The 21,357-nt window shown below is 40.8% G+C and overlaps 1 protein-coding gene and 1 pseudogene across 1 annotated transcript in view; both read right to left on the reverse strand.

Annotated features, from left to right (window-relative positions):
- Positions 1 to 241: 241 nt before the first annotated feature.
- LOC113425874 (uncharacterized) lies at positions 242 to 5,533 on the reverse strand (annotated as a pseudogene).
- Positions 5,534 to 6,462: 929 nt separating this feature from the next.
- Positions 6,463 to 21,357, reverse strand: part of COL22A1 (collagen type XXII alpha 1 chain) — a 231,925-nt gene continuing 217,030 nt past the window's right edge. Inside the window, exons 63-67 of the mRNA XM_087962222.1 lie at positions 21,043 to 21,222; positions 19,919 to 19,985; positions 15,914 to 16,096; positions 12,718 to 12,795; positions 6,463 to 8,457 (exon numbers count right to left, since the gene is read on the reverse strand). Coding sequence (XP_087818348.1) covers positions 8,270 to 8,457; positions 12,718 to 12,795; positions 15,914 to 16,096; positions 19,919 to 19,985; positions 21,043 to 21,222 — 696 coding nt within the window. The 3' untranslated portion in view covers positions 6,463 to 8,269. The remainder of the gene's footprint in view (positions 8,458 to 12,717; positions 12,796 to 15,913; positions 16,097 to 19,918; positions 19,986 to 21,042; positions 21,223 to 21,357) is intronic.

The raw sequence follows: 21,357 nt of genomic DNA on the forward strand, positions 1-21,357 counted from the left end.
CTTTTATCCTTTCTAGTCAGAGAAGAGTATTTGTTGTTTGCTGAGCTAATGAATAAGCCACCATTGCACTACAAAGGAGCTGGAGTTTGTATTCATTTCAGGACAAATCTTCAATACTCAAGGGCTGGCTGAGAACAGTCATTCTACAACAGGACCTGGGCTATCAATTATGTACACATAAAACTTTAATGTGTCTCTTTCCAGGAAATGCAACTTATTTCTTCTCCCCATCCCATTTTATTCATATATAGTTTCTGATCTCAGCAGGTCTCCCAATACATACTTCAGGGGGTGGATGCTTCAATGAATTTCCATCAAAATTCCCAAACCAATTGTTACTCCAGTCCAAAATAACTAGCTGATGAAAGTCAGGTGGAAGCTCTGTTAACTTGTTGTGACCAACCCAGAAGAGGCTGAGGACCTTCTGGGTTGGTCACAAGAAGTTTTTTTAGACATTTGAGAGAATTATACAACAGAAGCAGAGTCTGCAATTTCTGAAGCTGGCAAATGGCCTCTGGGATGGTGTGAATTATCAGTTGCATCAAAGAAAACCAGGTTCCTCAGCTGGAAATTATGCCAGATGATTGTTTGGTGTGGAGTCTCTGGAGGCCTCCTAACTCTGCAGGCAGAGAAACTAAGAGATTGCTGCTAAGGGACTATCTAACTTGGTCAAACTGCCAACCTGTACAGGAAGGTTTTTTAAGTTGTTAGAGTCCAGGTAGAGCAAGGTTACCGTAAGTTCCTCAAGTGGTCAATTTCATGAGGGATGAAAGTCACCTGGTACTTGAGGCAGCTTTCTTACTCGGGGCTCTTCTCCAAAATCTTTAACCCTTCCAGTGTAAATATCTGGTGAGGAATGGATGTGAGCACCTCACCTCCCAGCTTGTGCTTTTTGTCACCTTTATACCGAGGAACATGTTCTGACAGATATTTCCACTACAGCTTCATGATGGGTATGAGACCCTCTTTCCTCTTTAGGAACATGTGGAAAAAAGTCATTTTCTACCATCTCCTTCTCCCAGTGCTAAGTTCTCTGTCCACTTCTTGCTTCCTTCTTTATTTATTAATGCTCAAGCAGAACAGGTAGGTTGCTCAGCTACAGCAAGTAAACACGGAATGATTTATGTTTAAAATGGAAAATGGCTTTCAGTGGAAAGTCAACAGTCAAGCCCGTTCCTACCCACCGAACTAGACTTGAATGTTCTTGATTCTCACCGTCTATCAAAGTCATTCCTGCAGAATTATTGGTGGCCTAAGGGTGAAGATGTTCTCACCCCACTCAGAAGGTTGAAAGTTCGATCCTAGGCAGCGAATAGATTTCTCTATTTGGGCACAAAAAGAAAATATCTGCTGCAAACTCCACATAGGTGTCAGGAAGGGCATCTTGGCCAGTAAACACACAAATCTATTTTGTCACCCAGACTCCACCCCAATAAAAAGGGATTGCAGGATAGTAAAAAGAAAAAAAAATCCCATTTATGTAATTGTTCCATATTCACAAACTCAAACTGAGATTCTGTTTTAGCTAAGCAATTCATTGGGCTGCTAGAATTATAGTCACATACAGTATTTATTTTTAAAACATTTTTCGACGTAAGAAGTGATTTTTTTTAACCTTTTTTAAAAACTAAATTACAAACCTATTAGAGACCAAATCAAATGACAGCAACAGCAAAATATAACTAAGGCAAAGTAGTAATATGAACAAATATAGGTTTCCTTTTATGCTTTTGAACATTTCATTATTATTATCTGTCTCCTGAACAGATATTATTACTCCCTTTCCCAAATCATAAAATATTTTTTTGTCAAACATTTTATTGATTTTTTTAAAATGTAGGTTAACTAATCTCCCCCAATATTGAGTTCTTTCTATTGCTTTTCATCTTATTGTACCTCTCCAGTTTCATTTATGTTTTGGAGCTCTACTATTTTAAAACAATAACATGAAATTTCTTTCAAATTGAGATGGACTGTTTATGAATTCATGAACATACCACATAGTTTCCTCGGGAAAACTATGAAAATAGTACCTATCGGAGCTGCCGTCTCTCTATAAATACTGGTGGGGGGGTTGGTGTGCTGGGCTGGTTGGCTGTGCTGCTGCCTCTTGATTGGTTGATGCAGTTGATGTTGGTATAATGGGCTGTGTGATAGCCTTGTGAGTTTTGTTGTGGAGATATCCTGTATCTTGTGCTGTAATCTCCTGGGTCTGTTTTGTAGTGATCTTTTTTCCATTAGCCTCCTGGGTTTTAACGGCTTGGGTAATGGGTTGTGTGATGGCCTTGAGAGTTCTTTTGTTGTGGTATCCTGGGTCTTGTGCTGTGATTTCCTGGATCGTTTGCTGTGTTGCAACTTCTTGAGTTGCAACACAGAGAAGATTGAGGAGATTACAGCACAAGATCCAGGATATCTCCACAACAAAACTCACAAGGCCATCACACAGCCCATTATATCAACTCCATCAACCAATCAAGAGGCAGCAGCGCAGCCAACCATCCCAGCACACCAGCCCCCACCACCAATATTTATAGAGAGACGGCAGCTCCAATCACACACTGCTTGCACTGGCACGAAGCCGAAAGCACCAGCCTGAGGATGGCGAGTGGGACCTCGCCGATACATCACCAAGATAGTCTTAATCTTACACAGGAAAAGACCCAAACACGCCTAGAACTACATACCTGTACCTGTGAAAATCTATGTGTGTGTATATATATATATATATATATATATATATATATATATATATATATATATATATATATACACACACACACACACACATATATATATTTATACACACACACACACACACACACATATATATATATATATATATATATATATATATATACACACACACACATATATATATATATATATATATATATGTTTTCTTAAGTTTTCGCGGGTACTTACATGTATGGCATTCAGCTTTGTTCGGGTATTTACATATACATATACATATATGTTGTGGCTCTGAGGTGTGAGCCTGCATTGTTAGAGGACGAAGACTCGAACAATGGGGAAGAGGAGGATTTGGAAATGCCTTCCTCTCCAGGACATTCCTCTTTGACAATGCCTTCTTCCCTGATTGTGCCTCAGGTGTCAGCAGATAACCGAGAGGGAAAACTTGAGGCTAATCAGGAAAAGGAGGAGAGCATATCAGAGTCTCTGACTGAGAATCAAGCAGAGGAATGCTGGCTTGATGCGAGGCAGCGTCGCAGGCAAAAGTGTGAGCTGCAACGCAGGAGGAAGGGACAAATCAGAGACTGAGCTGAGGGACTGACACACCCCACAGGGAATAAAAGTGGGTGTGTTCGCTCTGAGAGTTTCGTACAGGACAATGTGTGACTTATTCAGAGGAGCTCCAGATTATTCTGTGTTGTGATAGCTTGTGTGATTTATATTCCTGCTTTCTTGTCGGACTTGGCAGACAGCGTGTGTGAGACTGCCAAGAACTTTATCGGCTTAACTCTATAATTACTGGATTTGCTTGCTTGTTTATATTGTATATTGTATTCAGCTTTGTTTGGGTATTTTCCCACGTCATTATAGTTGTGCTTTTAAAGTTGTAGCAATGTTTCGGCAGAATCTCATCTGCCATCATCAGGCTTCTGTATTGTCTTCGACTTTCACAGCCGTGTCTGTTTTAAATTTGGTGCTAGCCAGAATGGTTTTTTCTTCCTCCTGATTGGTTGGGAGTCTTGGTCTGTGTTTATTGGTCTTGGAGTTTGCTGTGTTCTGCTTGATTGGTGTTTCTAATATCTTCTGTCTGTTTTGTGGCTTTTTTTGTGTGTCTTGATTGGCTGGCAACATTGTGTTCCTGTATTGGAGGCTTTCAGTGCAGCTTGGCTCCGAGTAAATGGATGGCTATCATTTGTTAGGAAGCTAGGTTTCTTCTGGGTGCCTGGTTGGGGTGTGTTTGAGCTGGAGGTATCAGGGGGGATCTGTTTGTGCCCAGGTGTTTGCCTGGCTAGTGATGTGGAGATTTTTTTTGTTTTTGAGTGCAGACTTCCAAATAATTGACACTCTGGTGGAATCATCTCTTCTATTCATGCTTTCAGGTCTTTTTTCAATCTCTATGGCTTCTCTGATAATTCTGTGGCTGGGGTTTTCTATAGTGGCTAGGGTTTTGGTGCCATTGAAGTTGATGCTATGACCTGTGGCTTTCATGTGTTGGACTAGTGAGGAAATGTGTTCCAGCTTTTTTACTGCATTTTTGTGTTCATCCAGGCGGATACTTGTTCTTCTATTTGTCTGTCCAATGTATGTGGCAGGGCATGATGCACAGGGGACTTCATATAAAGCACAACTATAATGGCGTGGGAAAATACCCGAACAAAGCTGAATACCATACATGTAAGTACCCACAAAAACTTAAGAAAACACATATGTATGTATGTATGTATGTATGTATGTATGTATGTATGGTATTCAGCTTTGTTCGTCACAGACGAACACAATACAGAAGCCTGATGATGGCAGATGAGATTCTGCCGAAACGTTGCTACAACTTTAAAAGCACAACTATAATGATGTGGGAAAATACCCGAACAAAGCTGAATACCATACATGTAAGTACCCGCGAAAACTTAAGAAAACATACATACATACATGCATACATGCATACATACATATCTCGTAGATTTTCATGGGTACAGGTATGCAGGTCTTGGCATGTTCGGATCTTTTCCCATGTAAGATTGAGAGTATCTTGGCAACGTTTCGACACAGGAGGCTGATAGACACACAGCTAATACCTCAGCCACACATGTTCTTATGAAAAAGCCAGCCAAACTGCAAACATCAACTCCATCAACCAATCAAGAAATGACAACACAGCCAATCTCCCCACCAATATATATATAGGGAGATGGCAGCTCCGATCACACTTTGCACGCACAAGCACGAAGCCGAAAGCACCAGCCTGAAGATGGCGAGTGGGACCTCGTCAAAACATTGCCAAGATGCTCTCAATCTTACACAGGAAAAGACCCGAACACGCCAAGACCTGCATATATATATATATATATATATATATATATATATATATATATATATATATATATATATATATATATATATATAATCAGCCTCACTCAATATCAATCAAATCTTGCCATACAGAAAGAAAAGAAATGATTCAATCCAATTTGAAACAGGAAAAAAATGGCAAAGCTATTTCCTTTTTAAATAATTCGGCAAGCATATTTCTTTGCCAGAAAAAACAAAACCCTATGTTTTATCTTTTAGAAACTAAGCAAAGCAAGCACCATAATTACTTGGAGAATAGCCCACCTGCTATAAACACAATTTAGACACATTTTATACACATGCCTGCAAGATAAAAGAGACAAAACTTGCTGATGCCACAGAATCCACATTAACAATAGCACCTTTTAAAAGCCATAAATAACATTTGGTTGTGGCACTAAGTGCTCATTGAAGCATATTTAAACAAGGTAGCCCAAGAACTGGGTTTGAAATAGTAGGAATTAGTTACTTTATGTGCAATAATTTCCCTCATGCCTCGAAATAAACAATGAATAATTGGCTGGATTATGTGTACATTTCATGCTTTGGAGCACAAAGTTAAAGGTTAGATCATTTTGCAAAGGAACCATAATATACACACACATACATGATGATCTTGGGTACAAAGAACATGTCTTGTCATGGCAATGTGTACTCACAGATACAATTCATGCTCTGCAAGAACCCAAATTGGAAACAATTTATTTGCAAGCATAAGATCCTAATTCTAACTTTGCTATCTTTCTTGCAGGAAGAAAGGATGCTAAGGCTGATAATGTTTCTTAACTTGCAGGGTCCGTGGTGCTCTCTGAGCTTGGTTGTGTCCTTGCAAACATTTCATGACCCAGCTAGGTAGCGTCATCAGTGCACTGCATTGTGCTGTACACTGATGATATTTCCTGGTTGGATCATGAAACATCTGCAAGAAAACAACCAAGTTCAGAGTCCGTAGAGATTCTCAGTCATTCAGGTCATGGTTGTCCCAAATCCTTCCATTCCCCACTATCCCATCAGAGCCGAAGAAGCTTCTTGGGTGAGAAGCAAAACGTCTTCAAAAGAAAAAACAAACAAGAAAGTCCAGTTGCCTGGACCAAAAACCAAGCTCAGAGAGCATCAAGGACTCCCACCAATCAACTCTGAGCTATTATCTTGTATTGGCTGCTTAGTTTTATTAGGGAACTGCTGTTAAGCAGACACAGAAGACAGTAACAAGCTTAGTTAAATAATCTTTGGGAAAAGGTTATGGTGGCAGAATAATTATTTTCACAGTTTCCCAGAAATTTATTTTGTAGATGCATTGCTGGTCATATTTATAAGAGAGCAAGTACTAAAAGTATGCTTTTGAGCAGACATAAACCACTGTCGCACTGCTATCCTACTGGGAATTAGGTCAAAGGTTTAACAAAAAAAAAAGATGAAAAATGAATTTTCACAGATGCATTTTACTGAACAAGCAAATAACGGCAAAACCAACAGTTCTGTTGATTTAAAAAAAAGGGTAAATCTGGTGAAGGTCTCCGATTGCAATTAGAAAGATGTGTTTAGGATCACAGAAGGCTTTTCAAAGAGTAATTCTGGACCTGCAAATTGGTCTCAGTGAAAGATACATAGAGGAAGCCTTGTCCATGCTGCTGTCTGACAGTTTTGCCCGGAGCTTCTTCCTCATTTTATTTCTAATAATAGAATAACAGCACTGGGAAAGGACCTTGGAGGTCTTCTAGTCTAACTCCCTACTAAAGCAGGAGACCCTATAGCAGGGGTGTCAAACTCAATTTCATTGAGGGCCACATCAGGGTTGCATTTGACCTCGGAGGGGCCGATGGGCAGTGATGGGATTCAAAAAAAATTACTATCGGTTCTGTGGGTGTGGCTTGGTGGGCATGGCGTGATGTGGTGGGCCTGGCTTGGTGGGCATGGCAGGAGAAGGATACTGTAAATCTCCTTCCCACCCCGCTCCTGGGAGAAGGTTCCTGCAAAATATCCATTCCCTCCTCATGCCAGTAACCTGCTTTCCAGCTCCATTCTCCTTTTCAGGGCAACAAAAGAAGACCCAGCTGATCAGTTGAGAGGCAGAGAATAGATGGGGGGTGGGGCCAGTCAGAGGTGGTATTTTCTGGTTCTCCGAACTACTCAAAATTTCCGCTACTGGTTCTCCAGAACTGGTCAGAACCTGCTGAATACCACCTCTGGCGAGGGAGCATGGCCAGGGGGCATGGCCAGCTCAAAGTCACTCATGTCGGGGGCACCTGTGGCAGCCTGAGGTCTCTGCCAGCGAAAAGGGGTTCCCAAGCTCCGTTTTCAGCTGCAACAGCCTCCTGCAACCTGCTGCCAGTGAAAACGAAACTCGGGAGGACCACATGTGTCCCTCCCGAGCTCTGTTTTCTGTGGCAGGTGCACTGCAGGTCGGTCCTTTCACTGTTTCCAGGGCCAGATCTAAGCACCCTGTAGGCCAGTTGCGGCCTGCTTGGCCTTGAGTTTGACACCCATGCCTTGACACCTTTCTGGACAAGTGGCTGTCCAATCTCTTTTTAAAAACTTCCAGTGATGTAGCAGCCACAACTTCTGGAGGCAACCCGTCCCACTGATTAATTGTTCTCACTGCCAAATTTTTACAGAGAGGCCAGTGCTCCATCATGGTGATCAAAAGAGATTCCCAAGGAGTATGCGAAGACACGAAGGCAAATTGTCCTCTTCCCTCTGTCCTGTCGCCCTCAAAAGATTGAGATTGCTATATCTAAAATCTCTACTGAACACTTGCAGGACAAAGCCTTAATGGCCAATATCACAGCATCTCCAGATGTCTCGCCTATGAATGGTGACTAAGCTAGCAAACAGAAACCCAAATGTCTCTCCAGGGCCCCTAGCCTCTACTTACCCACCATTTTCCTTTCCTTTCTGTTTCGCATGAACTTTTTTTTTTTTTTAGAAGACCATCTACAAAAAGGGGGAAAATTCATCCTCAACCTTGATATAAAAATATTTAAAAAAGAAAAAAAGAAAATCTTCCCAGAAAAATCACTTCTCACTGCATTAAAATAACACGAATTAATCATTTCTTCATGGTAAAAACCCGACTGTCCGGCAGCATTTAATTCCCAGAGTCTCCATGCTCCTTGTCGAAGAACAGGAAGCAAAAGAAACAGGCTCTCCCAACTTCCTTGCTTCATCCAAGTTTTTCCGGAGAAGAAGGTCCATGAGAGGTCCACAAGCAGCAACGGAGGGTACATTTTTAAGGACCTTTGATGTTGCTGGGCCGAGCAGCTAGACTTGCATAATAAGCACACTGGGAGGGGTCACATTGTCCATTGGCCCCTGGAGGTCCTGGGGGCCCCATAAGGCCAGGAGCGCCAGCTTCACCTTGAGCACCTTGGACTCCAGGAACTCCATCCTTACCATAGCCAGGTTCACCTGGAACACCTGCGGAACAAAGTGGTGGGAATAAGCTCGATGGCTGTAGTGCGGACTAAGCTTAGTAGACAAAACTACGGATACAAGGAGCCTTTGGACTTACGGCCACATTTGAGCTAGAGATTTATCTTGTTAAGGGAGACCTTTGTTTAAGTGAGTTTTGCTCCCATTTTACGACCTTCCTTGGCACAGTTGTTGAGGGGAATCAATAAAATTGTTAAGTGAATCTGGCTTTCCTCATTGATTTTTCTCATCACAGGGTTGCAAAAGGGGATCCCGTGAACTTCAGATATAGCAACGGTCATAGGTGTGAACCAGTTTGCAATCATCTGAATTTTGATCACATGATCACGGGGATGCAACAACAGTCATAAGTGTGAGAACGGTCCTAAATCACCTTTTTCCAGTGCCGCTGTAACTTTGAACCATCCCTAAATGAATGGTCGTAAGTCCAGGACTTCCTGCAGAACTTAGACTTACAACTGAGACTTAGACTTCTTAGAACTTAGACTTAGAATAACTTTATTGTCCCTTTGAATGTACACTAATCAGCATACATTAAAATGAAATTTCATTGCATGCAGCTCTCAAAGAGTCACCACCTCTCCAATATACACTACATAATGTATATTGCCTTCAAGCATACATGACTTCAGTCAAGGACCTGTATACTGCATGAGTCAAAAAGTGAAAATATTTACAGGCCCCTCACATCCTGGACATAAACTGTTTCAACTCCTCCCCTCAAAACGACGCTATAGAGCACTGCACCTCAGAACAACTAGACACAAGAACAGTTTTTTCCTGAAGGCCATCACTCTGCTAAACAAATAATTCCCTCAACACTGTTCAACTATTTACAAAGTCTGCACTACTATTACTGTTAATCTCATCACTCCTTATCGTCCATCCCCTCCCACTTATGACTGTATGACTGTAACTTTGTTGCTTGAATCCTTATGATTTATAGACTGTTTCCTAGTACGATTTGATTGCTTATTGTATCCTATGACTATCCTTAAGTGTCGTACCTTATGATTCTTGACTTTTGATGAATGTATCTTTTCCTTTATGTACATTGAGAACATTTGCACAAGACAAATTCCTTGTCTGTCCAAACACATTTGGCCAATAAAGAATTCTATTCTATTCTATAAACATGACAAAATAAATAAATACACAATAAATAAATAAATACATATGCATATACCCACATCTATTACATGACAACGGAGAAACAACACATTTACATCTATTCATTTAGTGAACATTCAAAGCTACAACGGCACTGAAAATGTGACCTACAACTGGTCCTCACTCTTACATTCAATGAACCACCCCCACAATCATGTAATCAAAATTTGGGTGCTTGGCAGCTGACATGTATTTAACAACAGTTCCAGTGTCCCGAGGTCATGTGAATGCTCTTCATCACCTTCCCAGCCGTCTTCCAGCAAGTAAGTCAATGGAGGAAGCGGAATTCACTTAATGACTACACAATTTATTTATCAACTGCAACAATTTTTTTTGCTTCACAACTGTGGCAAAAAAAAGGTTGTAAAATTGGGTGCAACTCACATAACAACTACCTTGCTTAACAACAGAAATTATGGTCTTAATTTTGGTCATAAGTTGAGGACTACCTATATAGTGTAGAAAGTTAGCACCCACCCATCTCCTAGAAGAATGAAATATTTTGAGAAATATGTTTTAAAAAGGTAGAACATTATATTTCCCTAAATGAGAAATGGAAAAACGTGTTTTTTTAGAGGCAGAAAGCAGACTCACTCTTAGTTGCTCCCCACTCCCAGCAGATATTTTGTGCCCATTAAGAAAAACTGGGCCAGCCTATGTACAAAATAAAAGCCTTTTAGCTTAAAAAGAACAGGACATGATCCTTCAGGACACTACTACCATTTAGCAGAAGCCACAGAGCTCATTACATTGAACAATATCCTAAGGGTATTTCAGTCATTTCATCATCTCAGAACTTCAATCAAACCTGGAAGCTCAGACAAACACCTGGGATTTGTACTTTGCCTATAGAGCCAGCTATGACCCCTACATAACCCCTACATGTCCCAATGGGAGTCTGACAACAGCTAATAGAATACATGTTCTTCCCCAGGAACAGGAAGTTCAAGTGCAAAGCTCAAGAAAAATATAAAAACTCTCCACTCTCAACTCTATGGGGTCAGCTGCCCAGAGCCACACATGATTCTGCTTCGTCATTAAACCTTCTTTCCATTCAGCCTCCATGTTTCCAGTATCTTTCTCCTGGCTTGGAACTGAACCAGATGGATATTTCTTCCCACAATGGCAAAATTGACAATTCAGGATACATCAGCTTCATGCATTGGCCTGTCAATCTGCCTACAAAGCACTGCTTTAGGGGAGAAAGTGCAATCAAAGGACCAACCCAACGGTGCCTCTGCCAGCAGGGAATTTTCTCCATCAAGAGACAAGGGAATAAATATTCTTGGCAGATTTTCACCCCATTTCTCAGGAACCTTTAAAAAAAAAAACATTGACAGCTTCTCTTTGTTTTAGCCACCTGCTTAACTTCAAACAATGGTGTCTTTTTTTAGCAGCAGCACCTGCTAAAAATGTTTGAAGCAAAAGGTAGAGATAATTGTTTTCACCCTCCTAAAACCACTGTTTCTACTTCTTTAGGGAAAATGTGGGTTTCTCAAAATAGTTCTCTTACGGAAATAGGGAAAAGTCAAAAGGAAAGCTTTGAGGTAGGCATTAGAGCAGAGAAGTTGACCTCATGCCAACTGATGAAAAACCAAAGTGTACGTGTAAGCTCACAAATATTTATAGGAAAAGGGTGTCAGTATAGTTCATGAATTGGAACAGACATGGTAACAGGTCAGCCAATAGGGACAGTATGGAAACTGAAGCATAGTATTTGTTTTATATGGGGCCATAAGAGACAGTTTGGAGTCTGGGCGTGGCTTTGACTTGCTGAACTATATATGAGAGTTGGTTTGTCCTCTGTAACCTAGGCCTCTGTATCACTCTACTCTGTAATGACTTGCTTCTGTAAATATTGCTTCTGTGTTCTTGGTTTTATTTGCTGACTTCTGCTGTGTGGTATTGTATATAAAGAAGTTTTTCTTAGGTGGATGAATCCTGCAGAATTATTTACTTGTGTGCTGGTCAGATGTGCTGCAAACTCTGACAAAGGGCTTAGAGGAGAGAGAGAGAGAGACAGAATCTGTGAAAAACAGGATCTCTGATTACCAGGTGGATGGCAGCAAGGAATTTTCGACTCTTATTGCGAAATACAGATAGTCCTTGACTTATGATCATAATTGAGGCCCAACATTTCTGTCGCTAAGCAAGAGAGCTGAATCACTTTTGCTCCATTTTCTTGTCACAGTTCTTCAGTGAATCACCGTCGTTGTTAAGTTAGTAACACGGACTGAAGCGAATCTGGCTTCCCCATTGCTTTTGCTTGTCGGAAAGTCAAAAAAGTGATCCCGTGACCCCAGGACATTTGTTATGGGTCTGAATTTTGATCAGGTGACGATGGAAATGCTGCAACGGTCATAAGCAGGGGTGGGATTCAGCCGGTTCGGGCAAACCAGATATTAAATTTACATCGGGTTCACTGAACCGGTAGTTGAACTGAGCGGCTGGCCCCACCTATCTCACCCCTCCCCTTCCAGGAGTCTCCACGTGGCCCGTTTTGGATGCAGGTAAGTGAAGGGCCTGTGTGGAGGCTCTGGGAGGATGAAAAACAACCCTCCCCAAAGTCTGAAAGTCTGGAAACAGGCCTGTTTTCACCCTCCAGAGGGCCTTTGGAGCTCGGGGGAGGCCGTTTTCACCCTCTCAGTGGCCCGAGGGAAGTCTCCAAACTCTGGGGAAGGTGAAAAATGGCCGTCCCGGAAGTTCTTGTAGGCCACACCCACCATGGCCACGCCTACCCAGCAACTGGGCAGAGAACCAGTTGCTGGGATTTTTGAATCCCACCCCTGATCGTAAGTGTGAAAAACAGTCATAAGTCACTTTTTTTCCAGTGCCATTGTAACTTTGAACAGTCACTAAATTAATAGTTTTAACTTAAGGATTACCTGTATTCCAAATGTCATTGCCTAGAAATTGTGGAACTTCTGGCTTGTAAGCAAGCCACCAAGTTCAGAGAACACCAAGGACTCCAATGTTCAAACTGTACTACAGATAATAATCTCTTCTGTTGGTAGTTCTGGCTTGGTAAAGTTTGGGGCCATATAAATCCCTGTTTGCAAAGAATAAATAACCCACCTGCTACTCCTGGGGGACCAGTTTCACCCCTCTGGCCAATGCCAGCATCTCCCTTCTCTCCTTTCTCCCCTCGGTCACCTGTTGGAGAAAATAAAATACATTTTAATTACAGCATTAAGACTTTCACTGTGTTGGGTTCGCTGGCAGCTGGTGCAGATGGCAGAGGTATCGGACAGTGAGGACGAAAGGGAACCAGTCAGGGAGTCTGGCGAGGACTTGGACGAGGGTCCTGCATCCGATGCAGGGATGGGGCCAGGATCATCTGAGAGTGGGGTGCTGCCTCCGGAGCCTTTGGAGTCTGGCAGCAGTGAGGCAGAGGACCCAGGGGAGCCTGTTCCCAGTGTGCAGGTGCGCAGAGCTGCTAGAAGGTGAGAGCAGCTGAAGCAGAAGGGGCAACTCGGGAGTAAGACTGGGAGGTGATTGCCCCTCCCATAAGGAATAAAAGTCAGTCCTCAATGACGAAAAGCTTTGCAGGAAGCAAAGCAGTTTAGTAATCACTGAGTCCTTCGTGAAGCTCTATACTCTGGTTGTTGTTGTTTTTCTGGGTTTTTGGGTTGGTTTATGTTAGCCTTAATTGGCCTTCTGTTTCTTGGCAGCATTCTACAGTACTGAAAAGCATGCTCATCTGGAGGAACTGTGTCTAATTATTTTGGCTTGGAATTCAAGTAATTCCCAGCAAAACATTAAAAAAGGTTTTACTTTTAAATTCAGTTTTTGTTTTATTAAGTTTGATGAAGCCTGGGTCAGAACACACTGTTTTGCAGAGTGCAAATATAACGATTCTTGACCACTCACTTCTTATCAGTACCGATAGCCATCATTCTTACTTATACGTTGACAGCAGCAAGACTATTGTATGCGCAAAAATAGTAGGACATTTCAATTCCTATCATGGACAAATTGTTGATGGAATTGGCTGAAATGGCAAAATTGACCATTTTGATTAAAGAAAGCAATATAAGTACTTTTATTTCCACATGGAGACCGTTTCTGAACTTTGTGCTTGAAGCGGAAAAGCATGAAACTTTGATTTTGGGTTGTAATGATTAGATTGATAGAAATTTATAGAAATGGCTTGTTCATATTATTATGAAAAAAAAAGTAGTGATTTGATGTTAATGCCTTATTTCACTGCAACAGAGAGAGTTGGAAGTCAATGTTTCTTGTTCTTTTTTTCTTATCCTTCTTCACTTTTCTTCCCCCGCTTCCTCCCCACCTACTTATTTTTACATTTTGTATCTTATTCTATCATCTTATAACTCAATATAAAAATGTCAAACTAAAAAAAAATCTACCGACAGTCATCATTCATATTTAATTTGCATGTGATCTTTCCTTTTCTGCTGCTATGCTCAGATTTTAAAGCCCCAGATCTGCAGTTCTTTCCATTTTTATCCAGAAAGAGGCACTACTGAGTTTTAAAGAAGGTTTATTGAATGGAGAAATTCAGCCTCTCACATTTTTCTCATGCAGAGTTACAGAACATGTAAAATATGGGGATTTCAAATAATAGAGCAAACTTCACTCGTAAATGTGAAATCTTAGTTATTGTTCAGAATATTTGAAAAAAGAATAGAATGTGGAATATTTGAAATTTTCAGAATGTTTGAAAGATTAAGGAGGCTAAAAGTACATGAAGAATGGTTGCAGGAACTGGGCATGTCTAGTCTAATGAACAGAAGGGGTGATATGATAGCACTCTTCCAATATCTAAGGGGCTGCCACAAAGAAGAGAGTCTCAAGCTATTCTCCAAAGCACCTGAGGGCAGGACAAGAAGCAATGGATGGAAACTAATCAAGGACAGAACAAATCTAGAACTAAGGAGGAATTTCCTGAAAGTGAGAACAATTAATGATTGGAACAACTTCCTTCCAGAAGTTACGGGTGTGCCCTCACTAGAGGTTTTAAAGAAGAAATTGGACAGTCATTTGTTTGACATGGTATAGGGCAGGGGTCCCCAACCACCGGGCCCCGGACTGGTACCGGTTAATGGATCATTTTCTACCGGGCCGCCGGTTTGCTGGACGCTGCCATCTTGTTTCGACGAGAAAGTGCTTCCAGGTGAGCTTTTCCGGTTGGAAAGTGGCGTTTGGGTCTTGAAAGAATCTTCACGCCTTAGTTTCATCGAAGGGGGGGGGCGGCTTCGAACGAAGAGCCGTCCCGATGGCGGAGGAGATTAAGAAAGCACAAAAAAGCACAAAAAAGGTACAAAGGAGGAGTTGAAGAGAAGAAGGAGGAGAAGCGGGGGGCGGCTGGCTGGCTGGTCGCTCGGCTCGCCTTGCCTTGTCATGCGTGCTGATGCTGGTACTGGGCCGTGGATCATTTTGAGATGCCGGTACCGGGCCGTGGCACAAAAAAGGTTGGAGGCCACTGGTATAGGGTATCCTTTTTGAGCAGAGGGTTAGACTAGAAGACTATCAAGGTCTCTTTGAACTTGGTTATTCTGTTCAATGTCTCATTCTATATATTTAAAATCTTTTCAAGTCCCATTTAGTTGACGTTGAACAGTAGAACCTTCTGAAAGATGTGCACTCCCTGAGGGAAGGTAGCCCTTTGTTGCTATTCATCAAAACAGCCATTATTTGTTCAAGATCATGGAAATTTGTGGGGAGAGGGAAAAGGCAGTTGCTTTAAGAACCGAAGTAACTTGAATGGGTGAATACCTTAAAGCAGTATTTTTTTAAGTCATTGCAGAAGTTGGACAAAGCAGTATGAACAGACGGAATGAGCACTTACAATAATACTTCTAAATTTGGCTGAGATTTTTCATCAAATGTGAAAATTGATTATAATGGATGGACACATAGACTGGTGTTTCTGTATCTAAAAGTTGAAATCTAAACGCATTTGAGTCTTATTTTGTTTCTGCTATTCTACATCCTTTATCCACCCAGAGTGTTTGGGTAAAAGAAATTCTGGCTTTGGTTTCAGTCGTACCATAAAAACTGTATGGAGAACAGGGTGAACATAACAAGTCAATAAACTAAAAGTGATCAAGCTTTTATTTCCTACTATCTTCTATGATGTGTCAATCCATTTGAAAATGACACATTTAGAAAAAATTCACCACAATCATTTCCGTTTATTTGACCACACAACATTTCACATTGCAAAAACTGTCCATAGTCCTTGAAAGATCTAAATCAGAAGGAACATTTGGTTCTAAAGATGCTTTCCAGCTAAGGAGCTACTCACCTTTTGGTCCCATGGGTCCCAATGGACCTTCTGAACCTGGTTGTCCAGGTCTGCCAGGTTCTCCTGGAGGGCCAACTCTACCTGGAGGGCCTTCCTTTCCAGGTGATCCAGGAGGCCCTGGTCTTCCTTGAGGTGCTTTGACCTGGGAAGGCTGTAGCTGACTTATGAGGTAGGGCAGTCTAGCTGTAGGGAAAAAAAATACACAAAGAGTCGGTATAAATGCTTCAAAATGTGTTGAATTTGGTACTTAAGGCATTATGATGTAAAATTGTTATCCCAGTACTCATAGTGGGAGTAAATTTAGTAGTTAATCGGTGGAACAACTTGCCTTCAGAAGTTGTGAATGCTCCAACACTGGAAGGTTTTAAAAAGATGTTGGATAACCATTTGTCTGAAGTGGTGTAGGGTTTCCTGCCTAAGCAGGGGTTTGGACTAGAAGACCTCCAAGGACCCTTCCAACTCTGTTATTCTATTCTATTTTAATTCACAATCTACTTGTTGGTAAGCTAGAAAAATGTGGGATAGACAGCATCACCATCAGAGGGATTTATAAGATGTCCATGGAACTCTATTACCTTCTCACCAACGTAGTGCCTATTTATTTGCCTGCATTTGCATGCTTTCAAATTGGTAGTTTGGCAAGAGTAAGGGCAAGTAACAGGAGTTTATCTCATTGTGTGGCACTTGGGTCTCAAACCTGGGCTGTCATAAGCTCAGCATCTTTAACCACTGAGCCATTATGCCCCTTCTATCTATTGAGTGTAGCCTGCTTAACCTGATCAAGATTTATTGAACGCAAAGGGAGAAAGCGATGGGAGAGGATGATAAGGTTAGTTAGATGAACATGAATTTGGGCAAATTCTGGGAGACAGTAGAAGACAGTTGGGCCTGGAATACTTTGATCTACTGTGTTGTGAAGTGTTGGCCAAATTTAGTGGGCGAACAAATAAAAGATTTGGACTCGAATGGATCTCACAGTGTCATCTCTGGGCCTGATATCAAAATAAAACTCAATTAAAGTCCAGACTAAAACAATTTAAGAATTAGAAGCATGGGAAAAGAGATGCATCTTTTCAGCTTTTCCAAATGTTAAGAAAATTAAGCCCCAATCCCAAGGTAAGTCCCAAGCAATTCAAAACATGTCATAGTTGTGGAACAATGCAAGAGAAGGTCTCCTTCCATATGCCAGACCTGTGACAATAGGGCATTATCTAAAGAACACAGTAGAACCTTGGTATAAATATCTTCATAAATGTTTAATTTTCTCCTCAAATAACTTCTTCAATCATTCCTCTTCTTCTATACTCTTCCACAATTCATTGCAGCAACTGTGGTGGAATGAAACTCTCTCTCTCTCTCTCTCTCCCTCCCTCCCTCCCTCTTTCTGTCTCTCTCTCTCTCTCTCTCTGTTTCTTTCTCTCTCTTTCTATTTCTCTCTTTTTCTCTCCCTCTCTGTTTCTCTCTCCCTCTCTCTTTCTTTCTGTTTTTCTCTCTCTCTCTCTCTCCCTCCCTCCCTCCCTCTGTTATCATCAATATTATATATCTCTCCTTCCCTCCCTTCATCCCTCTCTCTCTGAATTTCTTTCATCCCAGAACTAGTTTCTTCCTTCAACAACTGCTTTGAAATCAGAGCAAGGTTTGGTCTTTGGGGGATAGGGGCACTTTTTATTTTCCCCAGTTTTTAAACAAAAGAAGTTGCAAAGTTGTGTGCAGAAGGAGCAACGTGCAAAGGTTTTGCTTACAAGCCCACAGTGATATCCTTAGGGGTAATTGTGACACCCTTAGGATCAATCTTCAGAGCACATAACAGCTGGGCTAGAAGCACACAGCCTGCCTTATAAAAATGTCCAAAAGAGAACAACAACAGCAAGAAGAAAAGCCTACACCACTATGAAGTAATAAATAACAATGCACCTTTATATTATGTGCCTCTTCTACCGACTGAAGACATTTTTATCTTCCTTGGGAAATTACTTTGAAAAATGCTTTAGCTTGCAGAATATTTTTAGCTGCTCCCACATAATATTGTTAATTTTTTTTCTTTTCTTTCATGCATATTTTACTATTTTATGATCTTTATTATTTACCACTCTATAATCTACTGAAGAAAGGACAGCATACAAATCTTCTCCTTAACATGGAATTCAGAAGCTATAGAAAAGGAATGGGTGTATGTATGTGTTGGAAGTTAAAACCTACCTCTCTCCTAGGAAAATGAAATATTTTAGGATATACTAAAAAGGCAGAATATTTCCCCTAAAAAAGAGTAGAAACTCAGAAGCAGAAGCTCACCTCAGAAGTAGAAGCTCACCCCACTCCCTTTGTTAATGGGTGGGCCATTAAGGCCTGGGCCAGAATATTTTACATTACAAAGATCTCCAGGTAGAGCTATAGGAATTGCCCAGAGCCCTTTCATTACATCATCATCCAGCAAGGCTCAACCAAGCCTGGGACTCAGCAGTCTACATACAGCCCCATGGGAGTCTGTCAACCAATCAGAATACAAGCTCAAATTCAAATCCCAACAGAAGGCATAAAACCCAGGCACTTTCAGCCCTTCCGTTCTTTTTCCCTTCACCTTGAAGCATGTGATCATCCTTCCTTCGTTGGAGCTCCAAACCATGTGGTCCTGTCCACCATTAAACCATCTTTCCAAACAGCCTCCACGTTTCTAGTGTCTTTTTCCCCATTTGGAACTGAACCCAGAAGGATAACTCTTCCAACATATGTTAGAAACAGTCATCCCCAGAAACCCAAATGAGTGAACTTGGCAATGTTGTAGAGAGCAATTAGATTCCAGATAAAAATTCACGAGAACAAAATTAAAAGCAATGCTCTTGATAGTGTCTACTGTCACTGATCCAACAGAGAAGAATACGCTTCTCAAAAGCAAAGTACTAATCAGAATAGAGCTGGAAGAAATCTTGGAGGTCTTCTAGTCCAACCCCCTGCTCAGTAATACCATTTACCAATACCAATACCATTTCAGATAAGTGGCTGTCTAAGTCTCTTCTTAAAAGCCTCCAGTGATGAAGTACCCACAACTTCTGTGGGCAAGCAGTTTTACTGATTAATTGTAGTAACTGTTAAGAAATTTCTCCTGAGTTCAATTAGGCCCATTACTCGAAACCACGATAGGTTGATTCTCTCCTTAATTAGTTTCCATCTATTGTTTCGTATCTTACCTTCCGGTGCTTTGGGGAATATGTTGACCCCCTCTTCTTTGTGGCAGCCCCTCAAACACTGGAATACTGCTATCATGTCATTCCTAGTCCTTAGACAAATCTAATTCGTGCAACCAAATCAAAGAGGCATGAAAGAATAGCGATGGGGAATCTTAATTATATTGATACTTGTTTGGAAACTGTTTTCCAAACAAGGATCAATATAATTTGTTTCCTCCTGAAAATGGAGAACAAAATAGATGGGGAGGGGGTTTCTTTAAAAATAGAGCTAGAAAGTTAAAAACAACAACAACAATGTAGCATGCAAAAAAAGGCTTAAGAAATTTTAGCTACAAAAAAAGACAGATATCGGAGGTGAAAAGTCAACAAGAAAAGTATTGACAGGCAAGAATTTTAAAATTCCTGAGAAGCTCAGTTATTAGAGATACAGTATTTGAAGGGTGGTAAAGGGGTTTATTATCTTATCTATTATCTATATGTTTGCTAGGAGTTGAAAACAATACGATGGAATCAAAAGGATTTTGTTTATTTATTTATTTATCAAATTTATATATTACTTTTGCCATGACATTAGATGCTTTACAAATAAAAATAAATAAAATCCACGTAAAAAAGAGAGAAAGTTAGAGACAAAATTAAAAAGCATAGCACCATTTAGATGTACAGTGTAAAAGAAAAGTTGAAAAGTCCTTCCTTCCTTCCTTCCTTCCATCATTCATTCATTTATTCATTCATTCGTTCGTTCCCCTTCTGATCCTCTCTAACATGTTGGAATGATATATAATACAAGTCCTTACCATCATATAATACAAGTCCTTACCATCAAGTTGTTTCCCTAACTCTTCTTGGATGAGTCTTCGTAATGTTTCTGTTGATGGAGGATCCCCCTAGGAGACAAAAAAGATGCCTTAAGACACTAGAGCTTAAAATACTGATACTTGTGAATGAGTTTAACTCCCTTTCTTAAGCAGGTAAGACAATGCATTCATTCTTTCTAAAGCTAAAATGTGTAACACAGTAACATTTAAAAAAAAGACTTTAGGAGGCACATTCTAGCATTTTTAAAGACTTCATAGGGCCTTTGGTCACAAAACTTTGTAAGATTAGGAGTAACTATTGTGTAATAATTCTAAATGGTTCCAATTTTAATACAGGAAAGGGTTGGGCATACTATATCTACAAGAAGAAGTTTGAATCATTCATGAAGGAAGCATGAGCTTATTCCTATATATTACTCTATCTTAATAGCATGTACTGTAAATGCTATAATAGATCCATTTGGTGATGGCAATAGTGGTTTTGAAGGCATTTTAGGATGCTGAAGAAAACCTGAAACCTAAAATTCATTTCTTCCAGAAGCTGTTCTTCAAACTGGTCCCTTCACAGGAATTCCAAATACTTTAGCAAATTCTTCATAGGGCCCTCAACAATATAGGACAAATAGGCTGAAAAACAGCTTCTATCCCAGGGCAGTAGCTCTTCAGAATTCTACTGTATAGTGCAGTGTTGGTGTGGTGTTGGGGGTTTCTGGTTCAATGAGTGGAGTGTGAAGGATGTGTGTTTGTGTTCATTTTCATGGTCATGATGTGCACTGAAGATGGTGTTTGATAACGTTGTACGAGGTGCAATGACAATAAAGTAAAGTAATTGATAACAATGAATGGTTCATGTTGAAATAGACATAAAGTAACGGGCAATTATCCAGCAATAGTTTTTTTTAAATATTCAGCTGCATTTTTATAAGTGATGAGTTAAAAAAAAATATATAGCTGATAAGATGCATTCAGAAGCATCTGCATCCAGACATGATTTCAACAAAAATACGATCAGGTCAGAGTTTGCATCATAACCTCACCACATATTCTGTCATTTGGTTTCCTTGGGCCTCCCAGTGACAGACATTATGGGGTAGCCTACCCAAAGCACACTTCCCTCTAAACTCACTCTGGGCCCAGGAAATCCAGGTTGGCCTGGAGGGCCAGGAGGTCCAACTTGTCCTGATTCTCCTGCTGGTCCTGAGGGACCCATTAATCCTGTGTGTCCTTTGCGGCCAGGAACTCCTGGATCACCTGGTGGTCCCTTCACTCCTGCTGGCCCTTTTTCACCTTTAGTTCCAGGATCTCCCTGGTGGAGGAAAAAAAAAGGATAGATTGGATTGGATTAAACAAAAAAAAAATCTGATTTATTTATTTGATTGGCTGAGTGATTGATTGATTTTGCCACCTATCTCACTTCGAGGTGGTCTTCCTCCTCCTCCTC

The sequence above is a fragment of the Notechis scutatus genome, chromosome 3 (assembly GCF_049901735.1).
Source record: "Notechis scutatus isolate UNSWTSFEM ecotype Mainland chromosome 3, rNotScu1.2, whole genome shotgun sequence".
Taxonomy (NCBI): Eukaryota; Metazoa; Chordata; class Lepidosauria; order Squamata; family Elapidae; genus Notechis; species Notechis scutatus.